The sequence below is a fragment of the Beta vulgaris genome, chromosome 1 (genome assembly GCF_026745355.1).
Source record: "Beta vulgaris subsp. vulgaris cultivar EL10 chromosome 1, EL10.2, whole genome shotgun sequence".
Lineage (NCBI taxonomy): Eukaryota > Viridiplantae > Streptophyta > Magnoliopsida > Caryophyllales > Amaranthaceae > Beta > Beta vulgaris.
The window spans coordinates 49,708,886-49,727,492 of record NC_079202.1 but is presented as its reverse complement, the minus strand read 5'-3'; the positions used below and the strand labels follow the sequence as shown (position 1 = coordinate 49,727,492).

Here is an 18,607-nt window from a genome sequence, read left to right as displayed (position 1 = left end):
GGGAAATCTTGATGAAGAATTTAAACGAGCAAATCTAGCTAAGTTAGATATTCAACTAAAATTCTGGCGACAACGGGCTAAAAGCAAATGGAGGGCATGGGAGGACTTGAATACAAAATGGTTCTTTTGAAAAGCAAAGCGTCGGAGGCAGCGGAACGAGATTCTTATGCTCAAGAGTCCAACAGGGAGATGGATCTCAAGCAAAGAGGACATTCATAAGGAGTTACTAAACCACTTTACTAACATCTATCAAAAAGCTCACCATAGCGATGACTACTGGGAAGAACTATCCACACTTCAACACTTAGTTCCTCAAGTAACCCACGAGCAACAATTGGAGTTAGTGAATCCGGTCTCCAAAGATGAAGTCAAGCGAACTGTATTTCAAATGGGGAGTCTCAAAGCTCCCGGCCCGGATGGAAATTTTTTATCAGAAGCATTGGTCAATAGTCTGCGAAGATATTTAGCAAGTTGTATCCCACTTCTTCTCTACAGGGTTTATTCTGCAGGAATGGAACCTTACGAATATCTGCCTGATTCCTAAAATCGAAAGACCTGAGGAAGCTAGTCAATTCAGACCAATTAGCTTATGCAATGTGATTTACAAAGTCATTTCGAAGGTAATCACAAACAGGCTCAAGCCAGTCTTAAAAACCCTAGTCTCCTCCTATCAGAATGCCTTTGTTCCAGGCAGACTGCTATCGAACAATTGCCTTATTGCTCATGAACTAGTCAACATAATAAATCATCACAAGAAGGGTAATCAGGTTCTTGCAGCGCTTAAAATAGACATGTTCAAAGCATACGATAAGGTCGACTGGGACTTCCTTGAATGGTTACTAAATACTATGGGAATGCCTACCATATGCCGTCAGTGGATCATGCAATGCGTCACTACTGTCTCATACTCTATCCTTATCAATGGTGAGCTTATGAAGCGGTTCAAACCTACTTGTGGGCTCAGACAGGGAGACCCTCTCTCCTCTTATCTCTTCATTTTAATAATGGATATCCTGTCTAGAATGCTAACACATGGTGTAAATGAAGGCCGGTTCCAAGGAATTAGTCTAGCTAGATCGTGTCCGTCTGTTTCACACCTGTTCTTTGCAGATGGCTCTTTGATATTCCTTAAGGCTACGCCAGGAGCTTGTGAAGAGGTGAAGAAAATTTTATCTTGTTTCAGTCGTGTATCAGGTGAAGTGATCAACTACAATAAATCCCATATAATGTTCAGTCCCAACACACCCCCTCGCTTCAAGCGATTCATGAGAAGTATCGTAGGTACCCCTTCAGCTGACGAATTGGTGACATACTTGGGGTGTAACATTGAAATCGACGGAAGAAGCTCTAGAAAATTTAATCCATTGATTGAGAAAGTCGAGAAAAGAGTCTCGAGTTGGCATCATCTAGCTCTATCTCATGCAGTGCGAGTCATCCTCATTAATAACATACTAGCAATGCTTAGCCTCAACATACTTAGTGTCTTCCTAATTCCTAAAGAAACAACTGATAAGATAAACTCGTTTTTGCTAGATTCTTATGGGCCGGCTCTCGGGATTACATACCTATTTATTGGAAGAGCATGAGAACTCTTGAACTCCCAAAAGGGGGAGGGGGTCTTGGAATTAGGAACATCCATCTATTTAACAAAGCTCTTCTCGAAAAACAAGTCGTAAGGATCCACAACTCGAATCAGTCTTTGATTTCGCAAATCTTGCATGCTAAGTATAAAGACTCCCTAGTAAACATTGCTCTGCGTAGATCTCGGTTAGGCAGGGTCTCCTAGGGATTTCGCGGCTTCTGCAGATCAATCCAAGATTGTCGCGAAGGGTTCACAAAGAGAATAGGAGATGGCTCGCAAACGGATATTCTTTCTGATAAATGGCTCAGAGGGGATCCAGTAAAACTTAAAGAGGGTATCATTCCAGAGGAAATAGGAGTCCACAAAGTCAAGGACTTGATGTTACCAAATAAAAAAAACCTGGAATCCTCCTCTCATTTGGAGACTTTGCCCCCACCGATACAGCTGTCAGAATCTTATCCACCCATCTTCCCAAAGAAGATCTTGAAGATTAATATATTTGAAGTGAATCTAAGTCTGGAACCCTAAGAGTCAAGGACGTCTACACTTTCTACTTAATACAAAAAGGAAATTTGGATACGTCACTGGATAACAGAAAGTTTTGGCATAAGCTATGGTCAATGGACATCATCCCCAAATGGAAAATTTTCGTTTGGAGATTGTTGAACAAAGCCATTGGTACGAGCTCCAATCTATTAAAAAGAAATATTTCGGTCCAGGAAAATTGTTATCTCTGCCAGACACATAAGGAAACTGTAAACCACCTCTTCCGGGATTGCGCCATCTCAGCACGCGTGTGGGAGTGTTCTACCTTGGGAATTAAAGCATGCTCGGTTCCCCCAACACCTATAGAAGAATGGATTAAAAACTTCCTAAAATTATTCTGGAAAGAAGATGGTATAAAGTCTGAGAGATCAAAAGTCTTCATAGCCCACTCTGTGGGCTATCTGATTACACAGAAACAACGTTGTGTTCAGAAATATGAATGAAAACCCAGTATCCATCCTATTGCACAAGGACGCCCTCCTTAAGGAACTGAATGAAGATTCAAAGATCCGAGAGAAACAATTAAACATGATTCACAACGAAGCCAACAACCAGCTTGAGGTAGAAGTTACAGCGGATCAGAATCAACGAGAGAACTGCATCATTTTAGTAGACAAAGCCTGGAAGAGATATAAGAAGCAATATCCCAGAACAGGAATCGGTTGATCAGCCTCAATAAATAACATAAAAGAATTTGAAGGTAATGCAAAGAATATAGCTCTGACACCACTGCAAACTGAAGCATGTGCATTGCATCAAGGGCTATACGAAGCTTTCAACAAAGGGGTCAGATATGTTCAAATTCACTCAGACTGCACAGAACTCGTCCGAGCAATCGCCAATCATCAACAGCCCTTTGAAATCTCCACTTTAGTTCATGATATTAAAGCTTTATGTAGCAAGTTTAGTTCTTGCCAAATTCGTAAGGTAAGTAGGCAAGAAATTGGCCAGCCCTTGTGCTAGCTACAACAGCTAGATTAGGTAAGTTGGTCAATTAGTTGCCTTTGTTTGTCCTTGTCGCCAAAAAAATAAAAAAATAAAAAGTAGGGGTATTATAGATTAGTCTTACTAGTTACTACTATTTCTTTTGCTGTATTAGAATGTACAAAATACTGAAAGTTGTGGTGGCATCTTTGCAAACCAAAAGACTGAACGTTTTACCATTAACGAATTTAGCTTAAGTGAGGAGAAGATAAAGTAAGAATCTAAGATTTTTTTGCTCTAAATTATCTCCACTCAAAAGTCAAAATTCAAGAGGCATTATGAGTTAAATCAATCAAAATTGGCATAGATCTTTCTCAATCTTCTTGTTTCCCTTGTGCACTGAGCACTGTTGCCTGCAATATGCAGTTTATGACATAATACTAACGTTGGTTTAAGTTATCTATAAGAGAAGTTATATTAGAAACCAGGAAAGAATACCACTATTCAGTCAAGCAGAACTGCCAGACACACAAATCCCCCAACCACAGGGTCCAACACTCGAAAATTTTGTTTTTTGTTGTCTCATTTTTTCGCTGTTATATTTTTTATGTAACCTATGCATATAGTTCATCGACGTTGCATTCTCCGAGGAAGGCCTTGATGCTCCGAGGAGAACCACAGTTGCCTTCAGCAAGAACCACTCTATCATTGGCTGCCATGTGGGCAATGATCTTGTAGATCATCTCAATCTGCGGATAGACATGGTACAACAAAGTCTGAATTAGAATTCATTCTCTAATTGGATACAAGAGCTTGTTATATCATTTTAAAGAGCATGTAAGCGGGAAAAGCGAATTACATCGTCAGGGCAATGGCAATGCTCCGCCACTTCTTCAATCGTCAATGGCTCAACAGGCTCCTTGCAACTACAATCAAATAAAGAACTCGTTAGTAGCAGAACAGCGATATACACCACTAGTCCAGAATGATGGTCAAATACACTCTTTTAGGATGTCCACAAATAGCTGCCACCTTTTCTACAGTAGTAGTGGCTGATTATTAGATTCCCGAATCATTCGCTAGTGAAATAAAGGAATTGGGATGAAGTAGAAATGCTCCAACAGATATAGAGGGTCTTTACGGAAAATCATATCTTCAAGTATGAGGGTTGAGACATTGTGACAACTAACTATAGATGGACGGAGAAATAATGAAGAGTGAGGTCAACACACCTCGCCTCGTTGAGCACCGCCAGAACCCGTTTCTGAAGAGCTAATACCTCTGCTGCTGCTTTTTTACCCGCCTCGACACCTAGTAATTTGGATCCATACGCATGCAGATAAGAATCAAGATAAAAAGGTTTATAAAGTATACAGTGAACTCATTTTCGTTGATAGCACATAAATTACCTGGTTGGTGATATGCATTGATGTTGACTAGTGAGGCATATAGCCCAACAGCTCGTTCATATAGTGCTACCATTGCGCCAACTGACCTAGGTGTCACTTCTTGAACAGTGACAGATATAGATTCACGATTATTTGCATATAGAGCTGACCTTGTCCCCTGCAAAGCATCAATTATTCAGACATCTAGATACTTGGCAGTGGGCAATCTTCCAATTTTATCAGCTTGCAAGCTTAAAGTGCCCTGATAACTAATTGCAACAGCCATTATGCAACCTCAGGTATAAGAATAAGTAAAGAGAGTGATCTGTTGAGAGGAGAACACTTTCCTGGAGAACTGACTTTCCCATTTTCTTACGTGTGATTTATAAAAGGTGGAAAATAATTTTCTTACGGATAAAAAATAGTTTTCCCAAACAATTTCCTTTCTGAAGGAAATGCCACAATTTCCTTTCTGAAGGAATTGCCACAATTTCCTTCTTGTTCCTTCCTCTTTCTCTTCCCCGATCCATCATCTCCCCTCCATTTTCCTTTTACAATTGTGTAATCCCTTGGAAATCGGTTTTCCATGGAAAATCATTTTCCACCAAACACTCTCTAAAGACTAAAATATACTGATGCAGTTGTGCTTTTCCACATTAGGGATAAATGTAATTTCCAGAACTATAAAAGATAGATTTAACAAGTGACATCAGAGATCGTGCAACATATTAAGGGGCAATAAGGGGCTCCTGAAGTTAAATTTTACAACAAACGTAAGTTTGGACAAAAAAAATTGGGTGAAAAGAATGAAGCCCAAGTCACTCATTCAGCTGCCTAGCTTAGTCAAGTTGAATTATTGCAGTGAAACAGGAAGTGGAACCACCAAACAAGTTAAGTAGGATAGAGTTCATATCTAAGGTTTTTTTATACTGGATCGAAGGTATCATAGCTTAGTCAAGTTTATTTTCTATAAGCAAGAGTCATCCTTGTTCAAAATAGGATCAACACAATACCAGGCTAGTCAAGCAATAATACCAAGAAAAGAGCTTCCAGAATAAAAGGATCTTTCATAAAAGAAATAAGGCTGTGAATTAATTCAAAGAAAACAACACATTGTCAACCGAACTCAATGAGGTACTCCAAAAGATCACTGTCATGAAAAATGCAACTAACATTGTGAAGTTCAATTTCAGAAGCTTAACCTGTAACATTCCAAAGAGATAATCACCACATGTGACACCTGGTTCAAGCTCCCAGTCATGACCTGGAGGTCTATCACGCAGTACTTCAATAAATGTGGCAAAGAAGTTGTGGACACCATCCCTCAATTGTTGAATGTAACTGCAAAAAGGTAATCCAATCAGGCCTTGCAGTCCTGAGACGAAGTGTTGCCATACAGTAGGCTCAAATTAAGTCCAATAATGCAGTGTTGATGCATCATTAAACATTTGCAAAAGCTTACGCGTGCTGATCTGTGCTTCCCTTATTTCCATAGACAGTGAGCCCCTGGTTCACCTATAACCATAGAGAAACAAATTTGCAGATAGGGGACTTAGCACTAAACATATGTGCAGATAGGGAAACAAATGTCTCCTTGCAGACTTAAAGTTGCACACAAGTGAAATAGATATTTTCATATGAGATCACCAATTAGAGCTTAATTAATTTATTGAGGGCCCTGAGGCATTAGTGCATGTGATATATTGAATTTTTGATACACATGATGTTCCCATTAAACATCTTCATTAAATATAACCTTAATTGTGAAACTATTTCAGCGCAGGTGGAGCTCACTCCATAACGGTTGGTATACGAAGGTTCAGACGAAAGAATTAAATCACTGGTCGTACGAAAGAAGGCACAGATCAGAGAAGAGATAAGAAGAGAAGGTCTATTATTTTTTTTTACAAGCTGCCAGTTGGTAAGTTAAATTATGCAACTACAGTATCTAATCCCAAAAGTAACTACTGCTGGCTCAGGATGTCTATTCAACTGGCATTATTTCAAGCAAAGGGACATAAAATTAAGCTTAGTGGAGGCAATTTGCAAATAATCCCCAAGCAAACAGTCTTTTATGATATTAAATTTGAACATTACAGATTACAAATTATCCAACTCGCATACCCGATTTCCATCGAGGTCAAACTCCTTTCCAAGTGATTCCATGACCAGCTGTTGCAGATATCGGCTAAACAGTAATAGACTGTCCTTGTAAGGAAGGACAACCATATCCTGCAGAATTGAAAAAGAGGATGATAGAAGCAAAATTACCAGTTAGTTGCATTGAACTGCAACAACTTCAAAATCTTCAGGTAACATGCAACCTTTATAACACTAAATACCTTGGAACCGACACCATCTGAAGCCCAGTACCAGCACATAGCCAGCAATGCAGCCGGATTCTCTCTCAGCTGCAAGGAAGGTCATGCAATCAGAAAACATGGGCATGACGACAAAATCAGTATCTCAACCAAGTAAAGGGAATTCAACCAGATCTAATGAGACAGATATGAATGTCATTTAGAAATCTTCATCCACAGAAGAAAAGAATCACAGCTCTAGTCACAATAAAGGTAAGAAAATAAGAAATAAGGACAATATCTAGAGTCAGATAACATTTTACTGCATCTTTTTACTTCATAAAGTATATAATAGTATTGACATTTTTAAGATAAGCTCACAAGTACAACAGTTACGAGAACATACTACAGGAATCCTAGTTGACTCATCCATTAAAGCTGCACCGGCAAGCATTTCTTTTATGTCAATTCCCTGCAGAACAATGGCTTCAGAATGTGTACATAATCTGAAATAAGTAATATTAGATACTTAGTGAGATCCCAGACCTGAAGGGCAGCTGGAAGTAGACCTACTGCAGACATTTCAGAAGTTCTACCACCCACCCAATCAAACATGGGAAATCTAGCTAACCAGCCTTCAATTCGTGCTGTGTTATCTAACAATGAGTTTTCTTGTGTAATAGCAACACCCTGCAAGAAAGCAATTTCATTACCAGAATAAGTTCCATTATCTAAGTGCAATAGAAGTCAATGCATTCTTATCTTACCATCAAAGGAGAACTTTCAATCGAGAAACCTAAGCTTATAACATTTGAAAAATCCACACATGAAATCATAGAAACTGAATTTATAGCCATTTGAAAGACCGGTCTATGGAAAATCTAAAAGCAGAAGATTTCTAAAATTAACGGCAACGGCCAAGCCAAAGACAAATCAGAAATTGATGTTTTCAGCAAACATCTATGACAAGAAGTTAAAAGCAAGGACCTGAGATCAAAACCTGTTTTGCAAATTCCAATCCAGCTTCACGGAAGGCCTTTTGTACTTCCAATAGACCATTTCTTGTTTCTGGTGTACCACCACTCTGATGATCAGGAAGAAAATCATGCAAGCAGCTAGTTGAGATTGACATCAGAGGAATTCACGTGCATTTCCAAAGAAGAAAATTTTAAACAGACCTTTGATATAACGATTACAAGTGTTGAAGCTAGCTCAGGACCAAGCTGTGCAATTTGATGATCAATGCCAGCTGGGTCTGTATTGTCAATAAATCTTATCTGCATGGAGTACAACATCACATGTTCACAACTAATAAAGAAAGTGTAAAGCAATAACTAGAAAAAGAGAAAGTTAAGCAACATAAGTTGATAGACTCTCAATAAAGAACCATAGAGGGTTATAAACAATAATGAGCAGAAAGGGGCTAATGCAAAAGCGATGAAGCTACTGCGCATGGACATATCATCAGATACCTTGAGGGGAGGATTGTCAGGAGCCAATGCCTCTGCAACAAATTGAGGCCCGAGCGCTGAACCACCAATTCCCACAGACAGTATTTGGGTAAATCGTTCTCCAGTCGGGGCTTTAATCTGCAAAACTTAAGTGTGGATCATGATTCATGATACCAAAAAGTCCAAACATAACATCCATGAAACAGAAATACTTGTACAACCATGATCATCATTATAATTTTTCACAGAGCCAAAATGCAACTCTTATCCAACACAACACATAATTTCCTACAATTACACCAACACACCCCATTTCTCATGCTTCTTGATCGGCACAACCGCAAAAAATCAATGACATAATTCTTCAATTAACATATTCAATTCAACTTGATGTACATTCTTAACACTTCCTATGTCATTCGTCATTCATCACGACTTCTACAAAGTTGATCTTCATCATTAACACTTCCCCAATTAAGTGCCATGATTCATCTTTTCACCTCCAACTTCCATCAATTTCCAGTTCACTTATCCTCAAAAATTCTTGAAACCTACATATACATTTACATGTAGGCAGCTTCTACTAAAAAACAATAACACCCTTTTTCAGGTTGTACTAGTTATAAGACAACCACACATTTGCTTGATCACTAACAATCACACTTCTCTATCAATCTACAAATCTTCCACTTCTCACCTACAATGATTTCACAATTCACAAAGTACCTCATCAAACTCAACAAAAAATCCGCCCTTTAAGCCACAAATACCACCTGTCTTTTCTTTTAGATACTACATTTGCCTTTCGGCTATGGATATCATCTACCTGTGGGCGGTACTGAGACCTCGGATCGAATCCCGTCTACATCACTGCGCTTAGTCACTCATTTACACCCAAAAAAACATTCATTCGCCTTTACGATGAGCCGATAAAAATAATCAAAATATCACATCTAATTAAAAGGCAAGGTAGTACTAATATAACAATAATCAAAATTTAGCTTAAAACAAGTTCATTTAGCACAGAAGATCAAATAATAATTAAAAAAAGCACAAACCTTGGCAGAAATAACATCTTGAGCAAAATCCCAAACACGATCAAGAGTAACATCAATCTGTGTCTTCAAAAAAGGAGTAGGAGCAAGAGTTGAATTCCTCAACCAATAATGACCCACCATTCTACCTTCATCAGGGTTAGCAATGGCGCCTTTTTCAAGTTCCTCCATTGTTTTAAAAGCTTTCATAAAACGGGGCTCCATTTCCTTAACAAACTCATCACTAAACCCGATTCTACTAACATCCAAGTAAAGGCCCAATTCTTTGTGCTGGTACAACCAGTCCACGTAACGGGCCCACAAGGCCCGTGGGTCTTTTTCCAAAAGCCCATCAAGTTTTTTCTTCTGTAAAGAAGGAAGATTATTGTTGGAGGAAGAAGAAGATGTAGAAGAAGTTGAGAGATCAGATGAGATGTCACGGGCCAATGATGAAATGGGCCGAAAAGAGAGAGATTTTGGGCCTGTAAGGGCGTGTTTGGTGGAGGTGGAGAATTTGGGTTTGAGAGTTGTTGAAGAGTAGAGATTTGAGAGTGAAGAAGCCGCCATTGTTGTTTGACTGAAAAAACTTTGATGTAAACGAGGAGAGAGAGAGACACTTGTAGAAAAGGAGGTTTTTTTAGGCCATTTGAGTGGTTGGTAAGATGATATTTTGATGTGTGAAAAAAACGGAAAGTATTGAGTGAATGTCTGAAGACTGAAATTTAGTTGAAGTTGAGATTTTCAGGAGAAAGTATTTAAAATTCAGGGAAAAAGAGAGTGAAGGGGGAGAAAGTAATGGGTTTTGTGGCAAACAAAGGAGGTTGGAGATTCTCTGGCTTTTTGTGAATGATAAAGGTTTGTATTGTTTGTATAAAAATGATATATATATGAAATAAATGGTGGGTTGAATATGATTTTATTGTTTTTAGGCTGCTAAACTGTTGATGGTTTCTGTATCTGTCATGTTTGATACCGACTTTGATTCCTTTATGCCTTTTCTCCATGGTTCATGACTTCATGCTGATTTTTCATTTGTTTCTTTTCCTTTAGCTGTGTTTTTCCATTAAATTTGACTGAATTGAATTGAAAAACTGTAAAGTAAGTTAAGAAAAAAGAAGATCTTTTTATAAAATAAAAAAACCTTGAAGATTTTTAGAGTTAGAGCCTGTTCTCCCCAGCTTATTTTCAATTCAGTTCAATTCAGTTCAGTTCAGTTCAGTTCAGATCAGATCAGTTCAATTCAGTTCAGTTCAACTCTTGACAATACTTTTACTCTCACATATCACTATTCATTTCAGTTCAGTTCAGTTAAATTCAGTTCAGTTCAGATCAATTCAGTTCAGTCCAACTGTTTTATGCCGAAGAGAACAAGCCCTTATATATGAGAGAAAATGTGTGGTTAAGGGACGAATTAATTGTTTTGTTTTCCTTTGTTTTTCCGTTCAAATTTTCTTACTTAAATAAGATGTAAATGGAGAATGAGTTCATTAATGAAAAAAAAAAATAATTTGCTAATGTTTAGCTATATGACCTAATGAAGAAAGATGTCTAAGATATCTTCTTAAGTTAACAAGTGTAAAACTGTAGAGTTTTTGTAAAAAAAAAAAGTAAATAAATATACATAAAATAGTTTATTTCATAAGGCTGTTTTCATTCAATGAGTATAAGAAGCGGGTGGGTGAGGTTCGAATGGGTATAATCTAATATCCACATACATCCCATTACTCATGACAAATGCGATTTTCATCCTTATTCTCGTCCATCACTTGCAAAATTTCCTCTCATCCCCATTGGACTCGAACAAACGCTAGGTGGTTTTTACAAAACCCGCCCCACTAAGCTATCCTCTTATTACATACTACCTTCATATTTTTAGTTACATCATTTGTCTTTTTAGCACTATTTATCAAACTATGTTAAGTTATTTTGCACCATTATATAAGAAAAAACATAGTCAAGCGGAGTCTTGTTAGATTCGTTTCAATGTGAGGATTCCAAATATCAAATTTTTATAATTTTTACTTATATCTAATAAGAGATATTAACGTCTAAAAAAACATCTCGACAAATGTGAAAAAACAAGTGTTGCAACTAAAAAAATAGAAATGTAGTTTTAATATTATTAGACTTAAAGCATATCTAAGAAGCACCCAATAAAAAGTTGGAGACAAATGGCCTTTTGGACGCATGAAGGGCGTAGGGCAGGCAGCAGGCTTGAGCAACTTGAAGGAACGCAAACTTGAACAGATTGGAGGAACTTGATTTGTTTAATTTGAAGGCAGATTTAAGCAAATTAAAGAAACCATTAAATGGTCTCCATATTTTATCCCAAACAGGATCATAATAATACTTTACTCTATGGACTATGGTTAAGTGTTAACTATCAGTAATATTCATGATATTATTGATTCTCTATTGTTAATTGATACTTTAACGATTCTCTATATATAATATGCTTTATGATTTTAAGTTAAGGACGTGTTAATGGTTTTTCTTGTTCATTTAACCTAGAGCTAATGAACTTAGAAATTAAAAAATGTCTAAAAATAAGATGAATTTTTATTGATGTGTGCAAATAATACAAATTGAACCATTGTTATAGTAGTATAATATGATATGAACCTTACTCTTAATCATGCAAAATAATATGGTGTTCACTGACGCAAAATATTTCAAACAAATTCAATTGGAATTTTTTAAATAAAAGTAAAGAGAAAATCACATACGTAACATATTCAAAGTGAAAATAAAAGTTTAATATCTAGTTTATGATACATAACAAATAATTCAACTTTTATAATTGTGCAAAATCACATAGGTCAACATTCAAAGTGAAAATAAAAGTTTAATATCTTGTTTATGATACATAGCAAATAATCCAACTTGTATAATTTTGCAAATCACATACGTCAACATATTAAAAGTGAAAATAAAAGTTTAATATCTAGTTTATGATACATAGCAAACAATTCAACTTTATATAATTGGGCAAACCTCGATCAACATTCATATTATTTTTACCTAGTGTTCCTTAAAATTACTATTACGGATGTCACGTGCCTATTTATTAATGATAATTATATTTTTCCTAGAAAAGAATAATAGCGTAAACTCTATAAAATATAACACTAAAATGAGAAACTCTTAATTTATACTTCCTCTGTTTCATTTTAATCTATACACTTACAATTTTCACTCATGCTAACGCAAAACTTTGATGACATATATCTTTAGTTTTGTATTTGTAAAAATGATAAAAAGTACATATTAATAAAATATATGTTATGATGAATCTAACAAGATCCCACATGACTATATTTTCATTCGCGTATAGATCACAAATGATGGTCAAAGTGAAATTTGTGAATAGTGTAAAATATCAAAGTATAACATGACCCACCCAAAATGTCTTGACTTAGGGTGCGTTCTCTTCACCTTAATAAATTAAGTTTCAGTTCATATAAGTTTCATTCAGGTCCCAATCAAGGCAATAAGTTTCAATCAAGTCTAATAAGGTCCAATAAGTTCCAATCAGGTCTAATCAGGTCCAATGAGTTTTAATAAGGTCCAAATAGTCAATGATCAATAAATATTTGTATTATTGTCCATTACTCCCTCTGTTTTTTTTTTTATCTTTCGCACTTAGAATCTTGACACTATTCATACTTAGAGAGAATCTTCTAATTGTTTTACAATTTATAAGAAAAAATATAGTCATGTGGGATCTTGTTTGATTCGTCTCAATAAGTACATTATTAATATTCAATCGTTATAATTTTTACTAATATATAATGAGAGATATTTAAGCTCAAAGAGGTGCATTGGGAGACGCGCATAGGAAAGTGAGAATGATAAAAAAAAACCAGAGGGAGTATTTTATTATTCATATCACTATTAGTTGATTATGTTATTATTAGAATTTTAATTAAAGTACAACAATGATTATATCATATTATACTTGTATTATTGTCTATTATTTTATTAAATATTTGTATTATTGTCTATTATTTTATTATTCATATTACTATTAGCTGATTACTCACTCCGTTTCCTAAAGATCTTCCATCTTTCCATTTAAGTGCGTTTTCGAAAGATCTTCCCTCTTTTACTTTATTCCTTATTTGAAATTTTTTTCCCCTTTTTACCCTCTCATGTACTCCCTCTGTTTTTTTTATCTTTCTCACTTAGAATCTTGACACTATTCATAGTTAGAGAGAATCTTTTTAATTGTTGTCAATCTATAAGAAAAAATATAGTCATGTGGGGTCTTGTTTGATTCGTCTCAATGAGTACATTATTAATATTCAATCGTTATAATTTTTACTAATATATAATGAAAGATATTTAAGTTCAAAGAAGTGCATTGGGAAACGCGCACAGAAAAGTGAGAATGATAAAAAAAACAGAGGGAGTACCTATCATATGATCCATCATGACATTATTAATTCAATTTTACTCATTTCTCTCTCCTACTTTAACCTTTTTTTATTTGTTTATTTATCTTAACCTCTTGCTCTCTCCTACTTTACCCATCCCCCACCCCCACACAAGTGGATTCTCCTTGGTATCTGTAGGAACAGTAACAAGGAAGATCTTTAGGAAATGGAGGGAGCATGTTATTATTAAATTTTTTGAATTAAAATAGCACAATGTATAGTATTATACTTATATTATTGTCTATTATTTTATTATTCATATTACTATTAACAAGACTATTAGATATATTAGTGGTGAAAGTTTAGATAGACAAGTATATAAATAATATATTTTTTTTTGTTAATTTATTTATCGTAAGAGATAATTAATAATAAATATTTTTTAAAGGGTAAATTTAAATAATAATTATTTCATAATAAATTTTGAGGGGTAGTACATTAGGGATAATATTTATGTTATAACTCATCAATAATTTGTCTAATAAGGTCAAATAAGTTCCAATTAGGTCCAATAAGATTTAATAAGTTTCAATTCGGTCCAATAAGATTTAATAAGTTCCAATAAGTTCCAATCAGGTCAATAAGTTTCAATAAGGTTTAATCAGGTCTAATAAGGTATAATAAATTTAGTTCAGGTCCAATAAGTTCAGTCCAAATAAGTTCAGATCCAACAAGGTGAAAAAAAACACTCTTGATGATTAAAATTGAGGTGATGTACAATAAGTAACATGATGTTCAAATACCCGTCAAAAAAAAAAAAAAAAAAAAAAAAAAAAACATGATGTTCAAATTCCCCATTCTTGAGTCTTGACCCATGAATACTTTTTTTTTTTTTTTTTTTGAAGGGAGACCCATGAATACTTTAGGAAAGCCTCATCAAAAGCTAAGTCCGAGGACACCCATTTTACTACACGTAGACTCCATTTTCCCCAGAAATGCAAAACAAAATTATCTGCTACTCTCTCTCTTATAAACCCTAGTATACACACTACTTCCATATTGCAACCTGAAGAAACCCAATTTCACCTCATAAATTTATAGATTCTGGGTTTATCACTCTCATTTTTAAGATTAAAGAACAAGTGACAAAAACAAAAGTAAACAAAAATGATGATGTGGGACGAAAATTGGTTCGACGAGAATAACAACACTGATGAGCAACACCAAGAATCTTCCTTCAATTTTGATTTTCTCTCTCTTCTTTCTAAACCCAAGGTATTTTTAGCTTAAATTTGCAGCAACCATTTATTCTTTTCCCCATTTTTGTTTTTTAACTTATCTTGAATGGTAGTAAGTTATTTTGTTACTTAATACGAAAATTGCTGTTTATTTATTTTAAATTATCAGTTATTCATCTGTTTGTTGATGGGTTTTCTTGCTGAAGTTGTTTTTTTGCACTTTTGGGATGAATTTGGTTTATGGGTTTTGTTGTTAGCTTTTTTTTATTGCATTGCACTGATTTTCCTGTTTTTGGGATGAAATTGGTTTTGTGCAGGACTATTATAAGATACTGGAAGTTGATTATGATGCTTCAGAGGAAGAAATTCGGTCTAATTACATTCGACTAGCTCTGGTTGGTGTCAAAATTCTGTTAATTCTGGTTTTGAATTCCTTAAGTGGAGTAATTAATTTGTGGGTTTCAAACTTTGTACTTCGTCCCTTTCTTTTTAGATGTTATACTTTTAAAATCACGGACTCCTAAGTAATTTTTGAAGAGGAGAGAGATAGAGAGAATGAAAAACAAAAGAGTCCCATATGAACATGTGATAGGAGAGAGATAGAGAGAAGTTATTACCCAAAATAAAAGTGTAACATCTAATTTAAAACTTCCTAAAATAGAAAGTGTAACATCTAAAAAGAAATGGAGGAAGTATTATGATTTATATTGTAGATGTCGTATGACTTTTATTGATTTACTTTCAAAACATAAAATCTTTCTTCTTGGCATTGGAATACTTCTTATTGTTTCATTGGAGTTAGAAGTTATATGTTCTGAATTTCTGATTAAATTTTTGTCCTTTGCATTATAGAAGTGGCACCCAGATAAGCAAAAAGACCAGGATGGTGCTACATCAAAGTTTCAAGAGATAAATGAGGCTTACCAAGGTTAGTGCTCCTTGGTCATTTTGTTGTTGATGTATTTCATGCTAGTTAACGTCCTTTCAGGTTTTTAGATTATAAATCTGTTCAAGTTGGATTTCTACGTCGATGCTTCAATTCTAGTTAATGTCTGAACCACATACACATGTGAAACAGCACAAGAATCGGTTTTCCCTTGATCTTCATTTGCATGATGATTATTGGTAATGGCTCTGGGTGTATTTTTAATTTGTACATTACTTTGGGTGAGGCAATGTTAGTGTTTCATAATGTTAATTGAAGATTCGGTATTTTTCTACATATACATTTTGGATTTATGATTTTTTTTTTTGAAATCATCTTTGACTATGATTTTAGTTTGTCAACATGTCCTATAATATTTGCCTCATAGTGAATGATTACTTTGTTTATGAAATTATACATGCTACAACTCTTCAAAAGTTGGTTCGGGAAATGTAGGCATATCCAAATGACCCCACTTTAATTTGGATGCGTTGTATTAAAAAAAAAAGATGTATGAAAAGTTGTGGTTTTTCCTTTTGAGAATTGATCATTTGCACCCACTCAAATATCTAGAATTTATTTTGCACACACTAATATGATCCATTGCATCTAGTTAGGAAAAATCGGAAAATATCATAATGCTAACCACCTTTGCCACATCTTTTTGCCATTGGTTGATGTTTGACAAATTTCTTAAAAATCAACATTCAAATTCTCTGCCTAAAATCTTGAAAATAAGTAAATGTCACTAAAGGAAATCAGATGTTCTCGTTTGAGTATATGTGTAATTTAAACCAATAACTTACTTGATTTATATCTTAACTATATATTAGATACTATATTAGTGTGCTCACGTTTTCATATAAGAAGTCTTCTCACCCGAATTTATTAATATATATACTAATATACGACGTGCGTTTCATAATACTTGCAAGTGTTTCAACATTTCTGTTTTGGGTAAGTTGAGGAGAATATACCTTTACAACCCGTTTGGTAAGAGGCCATAAATGGTGGGAATGTATAGTTTAAATTTGTTCTACAAATCCAATGTCATTACCTATGGTAATGCTACTTCATCCCAAGATATCTATTTTCTTCCTAAAATCTCATTACTATCCATTGCTTAGGAAGGTGGTATTGGGTGGTAATGAAAATTTATAAAGAGAAACCCATATTTTGTGATAAAGTATCATTCCCATAACCATTGACATGAGAACTTCCTTACAAATTTACACTAAATTTCATTACCATTATCCCTATTTATGACCACTAACCAAACGGGTCGTTAGTGTCTTGGTGAAGCCATCTAGTACCATCCAATGAATCTGCTGGCATTGCATTATGTAGCTTTCTATTCAATCATGAAATTGCAGAAAGGCAATTTGTAACAGAACAAAGGGCTTGATTCCATCATCTATATCTGTCAGTGTTTTTATTGATACTATGAGGAATGCTCTTTGATGGTCTTTGGCAGTTTTGATCGATCCCGTAAAGCGGCAAGAATATGACATGAAAGGGATGATGGTTTATGACTACACTACTATTGTAAGAATTCTCAGTTCTTTGGTACATGTTTCTTCTCATCACTCTCATGTCGATGAACTTTCTTATAAGCTTATCTTTATGCTGTAGGAATATCTAAATCGCTATAAGGGGCTTATTCTAACTTGCAATGGCCTCGGCATGAAGCATTCTATCTGGTAGGTCTCCTAAACATGCTCAGAGATCGTGCTTTAGATCACTGCGAACTAAACAGGATACAGCATAGAGAGCAGGGGATGCGGTTCCAGATGTAGCTGATTGAAATGCAAACCTTATGCTGAGATGGGTGAAGCCTCGAGAGTTAGAAGTCTGATCTTTTTAACAGCATTGGAAAATACATGTATAGCTTTACCATTTTCCATCTAATTTCTTGCGCTTGGCCTTTTATTTTAGCTGATGTATGGGACATGTATGTTTATCTCTACTAATGTAGTACTAACAAGTAATATACTTGATATACATCGAACTCGTTTGAATTTTACCAGAGCAGTTTTGATGGCCCATGGTAGCTGTTGTGAAGGTGATCTGCCGGCTGTTGCTAGTTGGTGTTCACCTTGAAGTAGTATAAGATTGAAATGAGTTGAAGCATATGTTTAACTTCCTGGTTCAGATACAAAGTCGGTCCGGCCCTCTATATTAATGATTCAAATTAGAGACGATGCTGCGAGGGATTTATTGCTTTGTCAAGTCAGCTGGGAAAAGTTGATGAGTTGAATGAATATCGAATAAGCCTTTGAACCATATAGGAAGCAATTATCTAGCGGAAGCTTCGTATGTTCTTTACTTCTATCAAATGAAACCAGAAAATTGATATCAGGAATTGGATTGAACATTATACTACAAACGAAAAAGGAGTTGGGGATTAATGGTAGCTTGCTTTTCAGTAGGCATGCTTCCATGTTCAACAATTCTTTGGCAAAAATTGTCGGATACATATGTTTAAATGTTAGAAAACTTGTGCAAAAATAATGAACAAAAACTAAGACTGTGTCTATTAATTGAGGTAGAAAGGAGAGGTAAATTGTCAGAGTCTGCAATAGAGGCCCTGTTCTTCTGGAACAATGCCAGTTTGCTGTGCAGCAGCCAGCAGGTATGAATGGGAAGTTAGTATTCTACCCTGAGTCTCCTAAAAACAGTACTTTCCAAGAAATGCTACTTGCTTGCACATCACAAATTCTTGGTGAGTGTAACTTCCTACATCTAATCAAACGAGAATTTTGTGGCATAAGTTGCAAACAAACTGATTCATCAGAGGTTCATAGACCTTCAGAAATCAGAGACACTAGCATCCGAGAAATCAA

The 18,607-nt window shown here is 35.2% G+C and overlaps 2 protein-coding genes across 7 annotated transcripts; one reads left to right on the top strand and one right to left on the bottom strand.

Moving 5' to 3' along the window:
• Nucleotides 1–3,395: 3,395 nt before the first annotated feature.
• On the bottom strand, nucleotides 3,396–10,092 carry LOC104891360 (glucose-6-phosphate isomerase 1, chloroplastic). The gene is made up of 14 exons (XM_010677045.4): nucleotides 9,250–10,092; nucleotides 8,213–8,329; nucleotides 7,919–8,017; nucleotides 7,741–7,824; nucleotides 7,287–7,430; nucleotides 7,147–7,212; nucleotides 6,783–6,851; nucleotides 6,565–6,672; nucleotides 5,903–5,955; nucleotides 5,643–5,781; nucleotides 4,462–4,618; nucleotides 4,285–4,363; nucleotides 3,912–3,978; nucleotides 3,396–3,801 (listed from the first exon to the last, which is right to left on the bottom strand). Exons 1-14 carry the CDS (start codon nucleotides 9,790–9,792, stop codon nucleotides 3,667–3,669), a joined length of 1,860 nt encoding a protein of 619 aa, XP_010675347.1. The 5' UTR covers nucleotides 9,793–10,092; the 3' UTR covers nucleotides 3,396–3,666.
• Nucleotides 10,093–14,519: 4,427 nt separating this feature from the next.
• On the top strand, nucleotides 14,520–18,421 carry LOC104891366 (uncharacterized). Of its 6 annotated transcripts, none has more exons than XR_008968937.1 (7): nucleotides 14,520–14,876; nucleotides 15,157–15,234; nucleotides 15,692–15,767; nucleotides 17,239–17,309; nucleotides 17,397–17,464; nucleotides 17,528–17,646; nucleotides 17,797–18,421. XR_008968937.1 is itself a non-coding variant. In XM_057394041.1 (6 exons), exons 1-6 carry the CDS (start codon nucleotides 14,769–14,771, stop codon nucleotides 17,562–17,564), a joined length of 438 nt encoding a protein of 145 aa, XP_057250024.1. In that variant the 5' UTR covers nucleotides 14,521–14,768; the 3' UTR covers nucleotides 17,565–17,787. The 6 variants fall into 6 exon arrangements, 2 of the variants coding, with proteins under 2 accessions (XP_057250024.1, XP_010675351.1); XR_008968936.1 differs by having other exon boundaries at nucleotides 17,792–18,421; XM_057394041.1 differs by lacking the exon at nucleotides 17,797–18,421 and having other exon boundaries at nucleotides 14,521–14,876; nucleotides 17,528–17,787.
• Nucleotides 18,422–18,607: the final 186 nt, after the last annotated feature.

Coding starts and splice junctions, on each gene's coding strand:
- LOC104891360 (XM_010677045.4), bottom strand. CDS start 9,792: ATGGCGGCTTCTTCACTCTCAAATCTCTACTCTTCAACAACTCTCAAA. Junction 5,782..5,902: donor GGAAGCACAGATCAGCACGC/GTAAGCTTTTGC, acceptor ACCTTTTTGCAG/TTACATTCAACAATTGAGGG. Junction 4,364..4,461: donor CAATGCATATCACCAACCAG/GTAATTTATGTG, acceptor CCAAATTACTAG/GTGTCGAGGCGGGTAAAAAA.
- LOC104891366 (XM_057394041.1), top strand. CDS start 14,769: ATGATGATGTGGGACGAAAATTGGTTCGACGAGAATAACAACACTGAT. Junction 14,877..15,156: donor CTCTTCTTTCTAAACCCAAG/GTATTTTTAGCT, acceptor GGTTTTGTGCAG/GACTATTATAAGATACTGGA. Junction 15,235..15,691: donor ATTACATTCGACTAGCTCTG/GTTGGTGTCAAA, acceptor TTTGCATTATAG/AAGTGGCACCCAGATAAGCA.